The sequence below is a fragment of the Pyricularia oryzae genome, chromosome 1 (assembly GCF_000002495.2).
Source record: "Pyricularia oryzae 70-15 chromosome 1, whole genome shotgun sequence".
NCBI lineage: Eukaryota > Fungi > Ascomycota > Sordariomycetes > Magnaporthales > Pyriculariaceae > Pyricularia > Pyricularia oryzae.
In genome coordinates this window covers 2,566,520-2,580,945 of record NC_017844.1, presented here as the reverse complement: position 1 = coordinate 2,580,945, position 14,426 = coordinate 2,566,520, and the positions used below count along the sequence as shown (strand labels likewise).

The window sequence follows — 14,426 nt, the reverse complement described above, 5'->3', positions numbered from 1 at the left end:
CAGTGCCTTCTCATTCTCCAACCTAAAGTCAACTGAAGAGCTCCCGTCAGTGCACTTGTTGGCCAAACTAAAGTAATCCGACAAATGTTTTGTACCAACTGATCACTGCATCTTATCAAGATTTTATGACAGGGCCTGAATCAAGAAGTCTTATATTTTGTGAGCTACCTAACAGCGAATCACAAGCTCTGCAAGGATGCTTGCTAGCTATGATTCTTTCCTTAACACTGATGCCCCCAAGATATCATATTGTGTCTCTTCATAAAATGACCAATAGTCTTAAACAGAGTACCAAGATCCAAGAAAAGGGGCGCAAGAAACGCTATTGAATATGCGATCGCCCATTAGCCTGACCGTAACCCTGTGCCTATGCCATCGTCGCTGCTGGTATCCCTATCGCTCCGGATCATAACAGCCTCCTGCTACTACCAAATTCATCCGTGTGAAATGCACCTTCAGAACAGGCGTCTTCTTCGTTGGAAAGGCGCTGATCTGATCAGGGGTTATCTGCACCTCTTTGCCCTTCTTTTTTCCAGTACCACCACTCCCACCGCCGCTACCACTCGTTGTCCCGACTGAAGCGCCAACCGAGGAGGCGGCTTGACCCGGTTGTGCGCCGACTGTAATGCTCCGCTCACCAGAGCCTCCGGCAGCAGCGTTGTCCCCAGCTGCTCCTCCAGCACCAGATCCTTCCGGCTGTCCACCTATGGCAGCTGCAGATGGCCCAGCGACAGCATTCGCCTTGCTGCCATCGGCCGGGAGCTCCACGTCCCACAGTCGAACAGTGCCATCGAGTCCACCGGAGACAAGGACATTGGACTCAACGCTGAAGCTCAGCGAAGGAATACCGCCCTTTCCATGTCCGCGACATCGCTTGATGCGCTTGCCCTTCGAGATGTCCCAGAAGATAATGTTGCCTCCAATGTCGGCGCTCGCTAGAATCCTGCCATTGGGTGCAACCTCCAACGTGCTGATGTACTCGGTGTGACCAGTAAAGACACGGACACAATTACCTGTTTGAACGGACCACATCCTGATTGATTTATCCTGTTCGTCTGATGCCGAGAAGACATATGTTCCGTTAGGGTGCCATGCCAGTGCCGATATGCTCGTGTCGTGGCCAACCATAATTCTTTGCGCCGACGCATGATCCTGCATAAACACTCGGACCGTCTTGTCCCACCCTGCTGTTGCAAAGTAGTGACCATGTGGCCCCCATAACACCCGGAGAACTGGTCCGTGGTGAGCTTTGTATACGGCAAGGCAACTCCACACGTCCAATGACCACAGCCGAACCTGGCCATCGGCAGAGCACGACAACAACAGCTTGGGGTCCGTGTCGATATTGTTGCTGTTACTTTCGTCGCCAAAAAGGTTATGGTCGGTGTTGGCGATCGAGTCTGAAAACGAAACACCGTAGACTGGACCCGAGTGGCCGACTAGCTTGCGGTTGTTCACATGTATGTCTTGCTCCTGAGGGACCTTGGACTTAAGTGGCTTGCCGTCCAGGCTCCAAACGCGGATATACGAATCCATTGTCCCAACTGCTACAAACTGGTTGTCCTTGGAGAAATCCATGCAAGTAACGCTACACAGGATCCGGTTAGCCACTCTCGAAGCCAGGAAAGCAAGAAAAGCGGATGACATACCTTCCAAGTGTATTGTGGAACGTGAACATGCAAATCGAGACTGGTACTCCTACACCACCTGTCCGACCCTCGATCTTGAAGCGGTCTCGGTTCTCCCGTACCCTCTGAATTTCCATGACAACATCACGTGCTCGGGATGGAGGGAGTGGTAATTCACTTCTTAGTGGTCCGTCGGCACTGTCTTCTCTCTTGATCTTGGCCTCAAACTCTTCGACGAGTGACGATCTCCCAGGTGCTGGTGGCTGTCGCTGATCTTCATCTTCAAGCTCGGCACGTACATCATCTCGAAGCTCGGGTTCCATGGGAAGAGGCCCTAACTTCAGAGGTGCGGTTGCGTCCAAAGCATCCTTGTTGTTGCTTCCTGTGAAGACACCGGGAATTCCCTCTGATGCATCGGCCTCATCCAGATCCAAGTTCTGTGTTTTGCGGTATATAGCCTCGAAGCTATACGGCTCGATTGGGCCACGCGCTGTTGACTCAAGCAGGCAGTGAGTTTGGAGGATGTAAGTGGCAACAGAGCCGCCACTGTCGGACTCGCGCTCGAGAAAGCTGAAAAGGTTTCCAGTGACGAACTGGTTCAGCGGAATACGATATTTATTCTCTCGGTACTTTCTTGTCATGTCATTTTCTTTGACGTGCACCGGCAAGGTGACCATTGCAAGTGTTTTGAGAGCATCTGAGTGAACGCTCTGGAATTGCGGACGTAGAGTCTGCAATAGTTGCTTTGAATCGTCCGCATAGCCGCTCTCGACTAAATCCAGATATGAGTAGACGAACAGAGGCCAAAGAATTTTCCTCAATTCAAACTACATAGGAGACTGGTCAGAAAACACATCTAATAGATAATTTATAAACGCAAAACTAACCTTGTAAACATCGAGATTATTCTCTACCCAGTCTCTTACTAGGTTGAAGGCCCGTATGAATCTCTTTGGGCCGGCGTCCTCAGCCCGCGTATGAATCGGCCTCCCATCGGCACTGACATGAGCTGATTCTCTACGAAAAGTTGCCTCTGTTTGTGTGTAGCCTTTTTTGAGCAGGTAATCAGTAACCTAAAGAAGTACAGTCAGCGTTAATGTGTCATTTGTTAGTCGCTTTGCTAAGAATGCAAGCACGACTTGAGACCAAGTTGAGTACGAAAAATCCGAGTGAAGTTATTTCATCATCATACGGTAAAGTTTTGCTGCATGGTTGCTCGGTGTCTGGCAGCCTTGGCAACCGCGAAATTTGGGAATTCGCGCGACATGACGGCTTGTTTTGGTGATGCGACGATATGATGAAATGAGTCGACAATTTTCCGGGAATATCAAATGAAAGAAAAGGGCGAGAGCAGATGTAACGTGATTTGGGGGCAGAAGATGCGAAACACTGAATGCTCATCAGTGCTTGCTGTCAAGCGAGTTTTGCAATATAACTAAATGGTTGTTTGGTATTCCCATTGGGAAGTGATAGATGATAATAACCGGTTCAAGGCCCGAAGAGAGAGAGAGAGAGAGAGAGAGGGAGAGAGTAAGAAAGAGAATTAGGAGACGTGATAGTGCCGTGCCGATATTCACATAGTCGAGATAACGAACCATGGGGAATCACATATTTGCAATGCCAATTGATTTGAAGAGCAGCTTTTTTTGGCATCAAGTTTCGGCCAGCAGGAATTGATAATGACTTCCCCTAGGGCCAAGCAGCAGATATGAAATAAAGCACTCGCTTTGGCATCATCGTTCTCAGGTAGCTGCACGATGATCAGGCATAACGAATGATAGATCTCTACGCGAGATTCCTCATGGGGAAAGAACGAGAAAGAAACAAGAAAATAAATTTAAATATACTTACAATCTTGTTCAGATCCGACTGCGAAGTGGCAGTCGTGCCACCGCCACCGCCAGAGGGCGCGGTCGACTGCCCGGCAGCGGCAGGAGGATGCTGAGGCTGTTGGCCTGCATACTGCGCGGGAGGCGGACCGCCGGCGGTGGGAGTAGGGGGAGGAGGGGCTCCCGACATTGCGGATCTAGACCTCACGAAGATCTAGATATCTGCAGCGGCTGAGCCTTTCCCTCATGCATGCATCGACGGTGAAGGTCGCGCTCAGGCGCGCCTCAATGCGAAAAGCGTGGCGCGTCGTCAGACCGCGAGATTATGAGCGGTCTTTGTCGATTGATATGATGGAGCAACAAATGGATTAGATGAAAAGCTTTCAAGATTGTGTTTCAATGACAGAACTTGATGGCAGTCGGCAGATGACGGATTCCGATTAAAAGCTCGCTGATGAACTTCACTGATTGATGCCCGTGGTGAGGCTCAAATAAAGCTGGGGATCCACACCCAGGCTGGACTTGTCCCTGGACTTTGGGCGGAAGCAGCAGTTTACAGGTAGCAAGCGACCCACCCCCGCAGAACTAGGACAACCCATGCGCGTCAACCTTTATCGATAAGACCCGAGCTACGTGAACGTCGTCCAGACTCACTTGCAACCCCACGACCACCACTTAATCCTCAACATATTGACGCGACATCCACTATTCGCTGTTATACTGGTTGCAAAACGTACAACTGTTTACTCCTGCATCGAAAAAGGCTGGCTCGAAGTCAGGCGCGACTTCTTCCGTGCAATTGATACCTGCAATGGATCTTTCAGAGCCGGGCGCAGGTTTGGACTATAGCGTTGTCGACGTGAATGCGCCATTCACCAAGGCGGAGCGGCTACAGCAGCTAAGTGAAATAGACCAGGTAGCCAATGGCCCTGCACCAACTCGGCGCGCTCGGAGCTCTGCTACATCGCCAAAATACTTACACATCTCCATCACCACAGGACATCGCATCTCTTCTCGAAAAGGCCGGCCGGGTCATCGGCTCGTTGAAACCCAACCCCGACTCCGCCCCTGACCCCTCTGCCGAACTACAAGATCCCCCACAACTTTCTGCGTGCAAGGCCGCGACGGACGACTTCTTTGCGACTCTGCAATCCGTCAACATACGCCTCAAGCGTCAGATCTACGGCCTCGAGGAGGCTGGCATCATCACACTGTCGCAGCCCACCATCACCGCCGCCGGCAAGACCAAGCCCAAGGGTGAGCTCCCAACCATGATCAATGCCATAGTGCCCCCCGTTCAGCCGAACGGTGTCGGTGGTATGGGTGCGGGCAACCTCGATGTCGGATGGCTCAACAGCAGGAGCAACAAGGTCGACCGCGACATGGAGGCTGAGCTGTGGGCACGTGCCAGACAGCATCTCGAAAGCGTCGCTGCTGCAGATGCGAACGGTGCCGGTACGGCTGCTGATTATCCAATGTCTGGCTGAAAGGTTTCAGTCAATTCGGGACGACCTATTTGTTCGTTCTTTACTCACTTCATATTTTCTTGCGTCTTTCCTACTAGAACTAGAACTAGCTAGTTCTAGTTGTTATTGGGAGTAGATGATGCATATATTTTCTCAACCTCTAGATGTCTGGCATTGGGAACACGGGCATGGCGTTTCAGTTTTTTTAGTCGGCTTTTCTTAGAAAGAGATACCCCTGGGTTAGCAATGCAATTTTTTTCTAATTCACTGAAGTCTGCAACTAGATTATGTATCTCCAGGGGTACTAAAAAATAAAACAAAAATAAAAAAACTTAAAGATATGGACCTATCTCTTTTTGAATCTTGTGTGGCATAGTGAGTAAATGTCTTCCTTCTCCGTTCACGCAAGCCCACAGCGATTATTGATTGCCGCCAGTCCAGACTTGGCCGATGTAAGTAACAGGATCAGACCGTGTCATTGCCTTTCAAATTCTTGCATCTACCTAAGCCATTCCCTACGCGTCTGAAAATAAAACAAAAAGTCAACGCGACTGTATTTACCCCTTTTCCATACCCTCCAGGGCTCGCTTTGGCCAAGGTGGAAAGCCGACCAATATCAAAACATTTAGCTGGCAGGAGAGATCTCATTCAACTCAGTATGCTGTTCCGCAAAAAGTTCCCGGGGCGTACACTCTCGCCGCAGCTAAGTTTCCGGCGCTCTGTTGAAATCCTCCTGTTCATCGCAAATAAAAGCAAACATCTCGACGACAAAATAACGATATACTGACTTGAGACAAGCGATGGATATCTGCTTCCAGTAATAATATAGGTTTTCCAAAGCTCGGTTGTTACAATGCTAATTCAGGGCGTCGATACTCACCATATACTCGTCATACCAATCGCAAGCATTGAGCGCTTGTGGTATGCTTTATAGGTGCATGAAGAAGAGATGAAATGCGTCGCCTGGACAAATGTGGCCAAAGAACTTGACTGATCATGTTTGTGATATGTGCAGCAACTTGGGTTCCTGCTATGGACGCCACTTTTTGATGGCTGACCATAGTGACCACACAATAGAGTTTCGTAGACTTCAGGTCGGGGATGTGAGCCCTACAGAAGTGCAGCGCGAGGGGGCATTGATACCGAGGCAGCCGAGAAACGGTCTTCAAGTGGCTTTTCCTCGGACTCGGTCGCAGATTGACGCTGGATCGATCGTACATCCGAGCCATCTTTCTTGAGATGAAGTCGTTCCTCTGCCCAGTATTGGCCTTTGGTGAAGACCCGGAAAAGCCATGGCTTTCTCCCCGCAGGCTTCCAGGTCCAGTACTCCTTGCGGTTGTACTCCCAAGGCTCAAGTTCGCCGCCACTCACAAACATCACGATCCAGATGAGAGAGTTGATCACAGTATAGACGAATATGCCTCTATAAAATGGGGATGTTAGCTCAGCTCCACTGGGTGACCTTCGTAGGTAGTAAAATACTAACGCGATAAGACCATAAGCCACGCTGTAGCTGAATGGGATGAAGCAAATTGTGACAAAGGACGGAAGGGCATCGCCTATGTAGCCCCAGTTGACAGCAACCACCTGACGGATCATCAGACAACCGACCTGTGAGGTGCTGTCAGCATCACTTTATTGACAAAAACTGTGACAGTATTAGCCACAAACTTTGGGGTGCATACCAGAATTAGAGTGCATCCCGTTGCCCATGGTGGGATTGATGCAAAAATGGGCGCAAAGAAAATCGACACAAGGAAGCAAATGCCGGTAATGATTGCTGTCAGGCCAGTCCGTCCGCCTTCGGCGATTCCCGCTCCGCTCTCGACAAAGACTGTCACAGGAGAGCACCCAAGCAGGGATCCAAACGATATGCAGGCGGCATCCGTGCAGTATGCCAGTGTTGAGCGAGGGAAATCTCCGTCCTTTTCGTCAACCTTGTTGCAGAAACGCGCCATAGAATACAGAGTGGCGGTGCAGTCTATGATGTCCACATATAGGAAGGTAAAGACGGCAATAGCAAACTTTGCGCCGTTGCCTCCTGACAAATCCCATTCTTGGGCTCCAAGGGTGTGCTGGATTGGGTGAAAATCAGCAATCTTTTTGAAGAATTCAAATCGGGAATCGCCTTCATCCGTGTGAGGAAAGTATGTGAGTGAGGTGTTGCGCCTGGTGAAATGTCAGCTTGCAGCACCACTTAGATCATTCATTGGTCATGCCACTTACGGCCATGAGAGAATCGAAACGATGGCAATGCCGATGATGATTGCTGACTTGACCCGGAAAGCCATGAGCCAGGCCGTTAGAAGACCGCCAAATATTCCGAGCCACATCTGCACCACAGCGTCAGCAAGAAATCAAGCATGTGCAGCAATACAGGAACTCACCTTGTGGCTCTGCATGATATTATTGGGGCATTCGCCACGGTACAGATCCTCGGGCGGGCAGCCGCCAATCGCCAAGGGGGTTGACACGCTTCCAGTAACAAGACCAATGCCATTGCCGTAAGACATTCCCACAAGAGTGAGGAACAAGCCGATGCCAACTCCGGACGCGGTCTTGAGGGTGCCTGGTACTATCTTGACGAGCCAGTGTCGCATGCCGGTTATCGCAAGTAGGATGAAGATGAACCCCTCTACAAACACCGCTGTCAGAGCCAGGCCATATGGGATCGATCCAGTGCCTCGAACGCCGACGACTTGGTACGTGAAGTAGGCGTTGAGGCCCATTCCCGGTCTGATGTGTCACAAGTCAGATACCAGCCTCGCTTGTTTTGGGTGAGCATCAATGAGCTCAGTTTGACTTGATGGCTGTGACTTACGCCAATGCGACTGGAAGATTGGTGAGAAATCCGAAAAGAATGCTGGAGAAGCCGGCGACAGCGGCCGTAGCTGTAACAAGATCGCGTCTGACTTCTGTTAAAGGTCAGTGGTCATGTATGAGTTTGTTTGTACAATACTGCCCTTACCATTCTGACAAATCAAGTATTCAGTCTCATTGGAGCAGATACCAACATCCGTTTGGTTTTTGCATACACAGTTGGCGCCGGTGTCTGCCAAGATATGCGCCTGTTCACCATAGTCATTGTCAGCAAAAGCTCAGTGATGGCTAGACAGAAGCAATAGCGCTAAAGGCTTCGAACGTACGTTGACTGCAATGATGTAGGACATTGTGGCGAAGGTGGTCAGGCCAGCTCGAAACTCCCTTGAGAATGTCGCATCTTGAATCTCGTCCTCCTAATTTTTGGTTGACAAGATTAGCAACCACTTATACCAGCGCCCACAGGAACCTTTTCGCAGACGTAAAGATACCGCACATACGTGACCACAGCCTCTCAGGCGAAATATCCGTCCAAAAGTAGAGGTATTGATCTTTTCGTCAACTCGATAGACGACATCTCTGAGTCGGCCTATGGCTGCTGATAAGCGGCTGCCTATGGAAATCATTGCTGCAAGACTGGGGTTTGGGTGTGCCAAAGTTAGTAAGCCCACACGGGAGCTTCAAGAGTGACGAGCTTTGAACATCAAGACTAACTCAGCCCGTCTTGGTATAAGTGATGTAATGTCGTTGACGTTGAGTAACTTACCCGACTTTACTTGTCGTAACCGATGATCTTGATGAGAACTACCTTCTGATGGAAAGTTGCGACTACTGGTGGGAAGCAGAGCTACCAGACCGATAAACAAAGAAGAATTGAAAGAGAAAAAGTGAAAGGAAGGTGGAAAGTGAAGGAAAGGTGGGATTCAACGAGGAGGGAAAGTGGGTCAGCAAACGGCGAAGCGGCCGTACCAGATCTGCAAGTAAGTAAGGTCAGGTACGTCAGGCCCTCGGTTTCGTCACCCAAATCTGCAATTTATCGAGCACAGGCTTGAGACAGATCTAGCTTTATAGTTCTCATTGAGCTGGGATTGAACGGGATCTGACGAGTTTGGGTTGAAAAGGGAGAGTGGCTGCTTGACTTGGTAGAGCCCATAGGCTCCATGAGGGGTCCATATTGGGCTGTTTGGTTCAATACAAACAGAAAAAGGTCAAATTCTTCAGCGGCCATAGACTGCGGCTTGCTGAACTGGGAAGGTCTACCCTGAACTTGGGTTGCGGTGGATACTGACAACTTCAGCAGCTGAGAATCGCCTTCCCAGGAGGCAGCAGTTCAACTCCAGCTTCCATCCGTTTGCTGGATCGAATTTGTCAGATTCCAATCATCAATGGCCTTCGAGGAGACCCGAGACCCGAGACCCGAACTAAGACACTGATGTAAAGATATGGAAAGGGGAGAATCCAATCAGGAGCCAATAGTCAATTCTATATGACTCGAATTCAATGCTAGCCCCTTGTTGGTAACTCTACCATCGTGTGCCAAGCAAATGCATCTATGTGCGATAGAATATATCACTGGACATGCAGCTGCAATCTCCACTTTCTTCATAGGCTTATCATCTAATATTTGTGCTATTCTCCTACAAGTCTACCAGAAGGAATCCCATAGTAAAAGTAAATAAAGATTATTTACTCCCATGTGGTGCCGACAGCACCCGTATAGTAAAGGGATATTGAATAGTAAGGAATTATTAGCAGGAATACCGACCTATGTAGGTATTCAACAGCTTGCCACGGTGCTCTCTAAGCCCTAGGCGACATGATATTCCAGCAACGGGATGAGGGCAAATGGCTAGCGAGGAACTCTCCATTAGGAGATGAGAGACCCGGCGGAGATAAATCTGCACGGAACTATTATTTGGACGGCATGCAGTGCTTCTCTACTTTGTCCAACAGTATAAAATAATATGCAGCACCGCGCAACATTCGGGACTAATGGTGTGACTTGACCTGGGCCACATCTTGAGCAAACAAAGCAACTTCTTCCGGTCATAGAACGCTTGTGGATATATACATTTTCACTTAATACAAAGCGCCAGAAGACTTTTTTGTATCCGGGATTGGACAGATAAACAGGGCATGGGAGAGACAAGACATGAATCCAGCCTACTGGTCAATGGAATATGGCCGACCCGATGAACGATCGACGCCTGGGCCATCTGCTCGTCTCCGACGGCTCCATGCTGCCATGTGTACCTAATCGGCAGCTGTTCAACCATAGGATCAGCGAGATTTGTAGAGGAGCTACTTTGTCGCACTGTAGTGCTTACGGTCGAAAGATTCCGAGTATCAAAAGGGGTGGCTTGGCGAGCAATAAGTCTCGAATTCTACCTTCCAAGGGGGGGGGGGGGGGAAGGCTCAGCAAAAAGGATTGGGTAAATAAACTTTGGGCGTCGAAGGAGCCCCATTGGATCAAATGTCGCGGGAGGCGCCCGGGAATGTATCCGTTTTGGGTACAGAGTGAGACAAACAACCCCCGATAGTTCCAGCAGGGTCGAGGGAATATACGCATGTCGGAGACAGGAAGAAAGAGGCGGGTTGCATTAATATTTGTCAAGATTAAAATTTGTGCCTGATTTGTTTGTGGCAGAGGTAACCCTTGACGGCTCTCCAATCATCGACACTTTTCCCCCTCCCCTTGAGCCTCCGCTGACTTGCCCCTTGGAAGTCATTCCCCCACTGATTGTAGAATGCAAGAACAGACGAGTGTCAGCGTCAATATCTGATTAAGAGTCACGCTATGTGCGAATCTAGCCTTACCACCACTGGCCAAATGCTGATATTCGGAACGAGTTGCGTCTGTTCGAGGGCAACGGTACGTATATTTGTACCAATCCACGTCAGTAAGCTTGCTGGATCCTGGCTTGCTTTTATTAGAAGGACCCGAAACTAAAACAATCGAAGGAAATCTGCATTGGGAGCCACCGTCTGCCCAGGATGGGTCACACGCCGCCAGCAACGTCACATCGTTGACGTCTCACTTGAGCAACAAAGTACTGAGACGATTGTCTCGAAGCCCAGAGAGTGTCTTGAATATAAGCAGCGGGATTTGAAGAGAAGCTTGGAAGATGCTGTTTAAAAAGTGTATACTTGACCAAACAGAAAACCCGACATGTTCATGCATCGGGTTAACTTCAATCCATACTGCAACATGAAAGTGACTTCCCTTGCCCTGATTTGTACGGCAATGGCAGTCAAGAAACGGAAAGCGGGTCAAATGTGCAAACATCGCCTTCGCGAAGAAGAAGAACACTGCTTAAACTAGACGACCTTTCCTTGGATCTGAAAGGGGTAAAATGGACGGCCTCACTTTGTATATGCTGTCTCTTTAGGTACCTCGCCGTAGATCCCATTACGGTATGTAATTCCCTGCTCTACTGAGAATGGAATCTCCCTGTAGAAAACATCCAGATCTACCACTCATTTACCATTCATCACCAACTCGGGTGCATCCCATCTAGTCGAAGCCGAACCGGAATCTCAATTGCTTCACTATACAAGGTGACCTTCGGTGGCCTGGTTGAAATTCTGATTTGCAGCGGCTGAACGGAGCTGCTTATCGAGGTCCGCGTTTGCAAAACCAGGACACACAACGGCTGAGGTCGGCTCGATCTGTGCACTGTACACTTGTTGACGGTTCTGTGGCCTGGCCATCCAACGGTTTTGTACGATTCGGAAGTGGTCAATTTTAGGTACCCAAGTTCTCAGATCCAGCTCAGCTTCCACTCGTGCCTTCCCCAGCAAGCACCATGGAACGCAAACGGTAGGAAACAGGAAAATAAATCACAAACGAGACTACCTTAACCGATAAAATTCTCTTCCTCCCCGCTTTCTTTTCCCACCACTAATTCAATACCACGTTAAAGCCACGAGCTGATCACGACTGCGACACTGATCCTGTCTTGTCGTTGGAGAAGGTCTCGATCGAGCCGGGCCACAACAGCCCGGCATCATCATCTTTTTCGCGCTTGGCTGATGATTCACCTTTAGTTGTTGGCAGAAGACTTTTTCACCTTTTGTTTCTGAGACTTTGTCTTCTTCATTTGTTCGATCTGTAGCTGTCCCTCAAACGCTCCGCACCACGTCTTGTTCTTCCTGCACACAAACCCGCCGCTTGTTTGAGACACCACAGGCTGTCTCTGTCCATTCATCACCCTCGACATAAGCATTCAAATTTCTGTGGCAATTGACGTGTCTGATAACTCTCCGCTTTAGACCAAGCTGCCCAGTTGCCCTTGAGGCGGAAAAGAAGCCCTGGTAGCATACCTAGCCAGTGAGACCTCGTCAAGCTATGCAAACAAACGTCAAGAGCACAACGTCTCAGGAGATTTTCCAGTCGATCTTATCTTCTTTCCTTGATCGCTCGATCACTTGAGCTCGACAAAATGTTTGACGTTATATGGACAGACCCCAACCGGGAGTCCATCGGCGAGAGGAAGCAGCGCAAAGCAGCCGAGGGGAAGACCAGAAAAAAAGAGGAAAAGCGATTGTTTCGAGCTTCAGTCTCAACCCATTCGTCCGGTTCTTCCAGTGTCGACAAGCCTATGCCTGGAGCTCATGGCACATTTGATCACAAGAAAGTATCACCGCTCTCACTGAGAACAGTCACTGGAATACAGAGCCAACCTGAGCCTCTGCTCGGGGGTCCGATATCTCCCACATCTTCGAACAACAGCTGCGCAAACCGACCCATCCAGTACATTGAGGATGGTGCCATCAAGGACAGAATTCTGGAGGACATTTCCGAGACCTCCCCAGGCTTGGAGTCTAGAGGTGAGTGAAGACAGTTTTGACGAGTAACTGCGAACACTTCAAGCTGACACTTGCTAGATTCAATATTTTCTAGCCACAACGATTACGCATCTGCCCCCATGACACCCGCTTCAGTCTTTGGTGGATCGCATGCCCAGCAAGACCCAGCGTCAAAGGTCATACAAAGCCTGGGCCCTTCTTCGTTTATCACCAAAACTACCGAGGTCGTATCCGCACCGCGCTCACCAGAGTTCGACTGTGACCATGTGGTTTCTGATGTGACCATTACAGCTGATTCATCCCATCGCGTTGTGCTCCCTGCAACTCCCCCATCCCCCAAAGAACTAGGAAAGACCATCCACACCAAGAAGTGGCTGGCCTCGATTCCTAATCGCACACGTTCGCTTTCCCCATCGAAGGACGACATCAGCCGTAGGCTTGGTCCCCTACCTCCTATCCCAAAGAAAACACCACCTTCGACACCAAAAAACCCGCGAGGACTCACCATAGCAGCACCGAGCTCCATTTTCCGCAATGACAACCCTGATGCCTGGAAGCCCCCTGACACTTGGGAGTGCAGTCCGTCTGTCAAGGCCACCGCAACATCATTAGATGCCTTGGTGGGACCGCAAACTGCGGACCAGACTCGCAAGTCTAGCTTGATATCATTGGACCTCATCGCTATGCAACGCGAGATGAAGATGATGGAGGCTGCAACTCCACAGACGATCTTGACGCGTCTGAATGAGGAGTGGGATGATTCTCAGGACCCAGCTCTGTACCAGGAGATGGCGATGGAGAAGCAACGGTGGATGCTGTCGGCGATGTACAACGTGGACCGTCCTAGTGTTGACGGCTCGGACAATTCGAGCATGGTGCCAGCAGCTCAAGGCCAGGGACAGAAGATTCTTGCCCTATTTGAGAGTCCTGGTGAGTATACCACGCAAACATCTTGGTTGGGGACCTCAGCTACTGACATTATCTGCTAGCCACTGCTTCATACCTGGCCGCCGCTCACTGCAACTCGCTGATATACCACACATCGCCAACTCCAATTTCAAACGACTTATTCCCCAACGTACTTCCCACAGCGCTTCCAGTGGTGTCTCACTCGGTTCTTTCGACGGCACCAAACATGTTCTCGGCCGTCTATTGCCTGTCACTCCCGTCGCTTGTGCCATCTTCAGAAATCCCGCCGCTACTGCGTAATATTTATCGCACTCTCGCACCGGGAGGCTCGTTGCACCTGACGCTGATTGACCCAGCTCCTGTTGCTCGGTCACTCGGTCCGCGCATGCGGCAGTGGATGGAGGATAATCTTCAGGACAACCTAGAGAGAAACTTTCGCTGTGTAAACCCGAGAAAACTGGTTCCAGGCTGGCTAGGTGATGCCCACCTTAGGGCTTACGGCAGCATCATTACGACCGTCAAATTCTTTGCAGTACCACCACGTCGAGCTCCGAGTGACACTAACCTCAGAGCTGGCACTTCATCTGCAGTCAGTGGCGAGGATGGCTCAAGCAGTAGTGCTGGCAGCATACAGAGCAGCAAAAACACAGGTATACAGATCCGAACTGAGCTTCGAAGCACTGTCGGCCGGATGCTATGGAAGGAGGTCTGGGGCCAGTACATCAGCACTACAAAGTGGTGGTGGGAAGACCCGCTCTGTGTCAGAGAGTGCCAGGAGCTCTCTACTTACTGGGAGTACAATATTATCGTGGCCACAAAGGAGTCTGTTGCTTTTGACAAGTCAGGCTAAAGACGAGGCGCCATGGCGTCGCTATCAGGCCAAGTCGGGCTTCCGCCAAGTGGAGAATGTGCGAGCTGCAGTTCGGCTGTCGACAGAAGTATGTCATTCTGCCAATAGCCCATTA

General features: G+C 50.0%; 4 protein-coding genes across 4 annotated transcripts; 2 read left to right on the top strand and 2 right to left on the bottom strand.

Moving 5' to 3' along the window:
- Nucleotides 1–127: 127 nt before the first annotated feature.
- MGG_06742 (uncharacterized protein) lies at nucleotides 128–3,977 on the bottom strand. Its single transcript, XM_003709408.1, has 4 exons — nucleotides 3,480–3,977; nucleotides 2,516–2,701; nucleotides 1,650–2,455; nucleotides 128–1,588 (listed from the first exon to the last, which is right to left on the bottom strand). The coding sequence occupies exons 1-4, from the start codon at nucleotides 3,645–3,647 to the stop codon at nucleotides 394–396; spliced, it is 2,355 nt and encodes a 784-aa protein (XP_003709456.1). The 5' UTR covers nucleotides 3,648–3,977; the 3' UTR covers nucleotides 128–393.
- Nucleotides 3,978–4,103: 126 nt separating this feature from the next.
- Nucleotides 4,104–5,268, top strand: MGG_06741 (uncharacterized protein). Its single transcript, XM_003709407.1, has 2 exons — nucleotides 4,104–4,373; nucleotides 4,456–5,268. The coding sequence occupies exons 1-2, from the start codon at nucleotides 4,269–4,271 to the stop codon at nucleotides 4,942–4,944; spliced, it is 594 nt and encodes a 197-aa protein (XP_003709455.1). The 5' UTR covers nucleotides 4,104–4,268; the 3' UTR covers nucleotides 4,945–5,268.
- Nucleotides 5,269–6,033: 765 nt separating this feature from the next.
- MGG_06740 (inner membrane protein yieG) lies at nucleotides 6,034–8,369 on the bottom strand (the record flags this gene model as incomplete). The annotated part of the gene is made up of 9 exons (XM_003709406.1): nucleotides 6,034–6,346; nucleotides 6,410–6,534; nucleotides 6,609–7,092; nucleotides 7,150–7,256; nucleotides 7,311–7,659; nucleotides 7,745–7,814; nucleotides 7,892–7,991; nucleotides 8,070–8,159; nucleotides 8,244–8,369. 9 exons carry the CDS (start codon nucleotides 8,367–8,369, stop codon nucleotides 6,034–6,036), a joined length of 1,764 nt encoding a protein of 587 aa, XP_003709454.1.
- Nucleotides 8,370–12,185: 3,816 nt separating this feature from the next.
- MGG_06739 (uncharacterized protein) lies at nucleotides 12,186–14,311 on the top strand (the record flags this gene model as incomplete). The annotated part of the gene is made up of 3 exons (XM_003709405.1): nucleotides 12,186–12,573; nucleotides 12,631–13,482; nucleotides 13,542–14,311. The coding sequence occupies 3 exons, from the start codon at nucleotides 12,186–12,188 to the stop codon at nucleotides 14,309–14,311; spliced, it is 2,010 nt and encodes a 669-aa protein (XP_003709453.1).
- Nucleotides 14,312–14,426: the final 115 nt, after the last annotated feature.

Coding starts and splice junctions, on each gene's coding strand:
- MGG_06741 (XM_003709407.1), top strand. CDS start 4,269: ATGGATCTTTCAGAGCCGGGCGCAGGTTTGGACTATAGCGTTGTCGAC. Junction 4,374..4,455: donor AGCTAAGTGAAATAGACCAG/GTAGCCAATGGC, acceptor CCATCACCACAG/GACATCGCATCTCTTCTCGA.
- MGG_06742 (XM_003709408.1), bottom strand. CDS start 3,647: ATGTCGGGAGCCCCTCCTCCCCCTACTCCCACCGCCGGCGGTCCGCCT. Junction 2,456..2,515: donor ATAATCTCGATGTTTACAAG/GTTAGTTTTGCG, acceptor TCTCCTATGTAG/TTTGAATTGAGGAAAATTCT. Junction 1,589..1,649: donor TTCCACAATACACTTGGAAG/GTATGTCATCCG, acceptor GATCCTGTGTAG/CGTTACTTGCATGGATTTCT.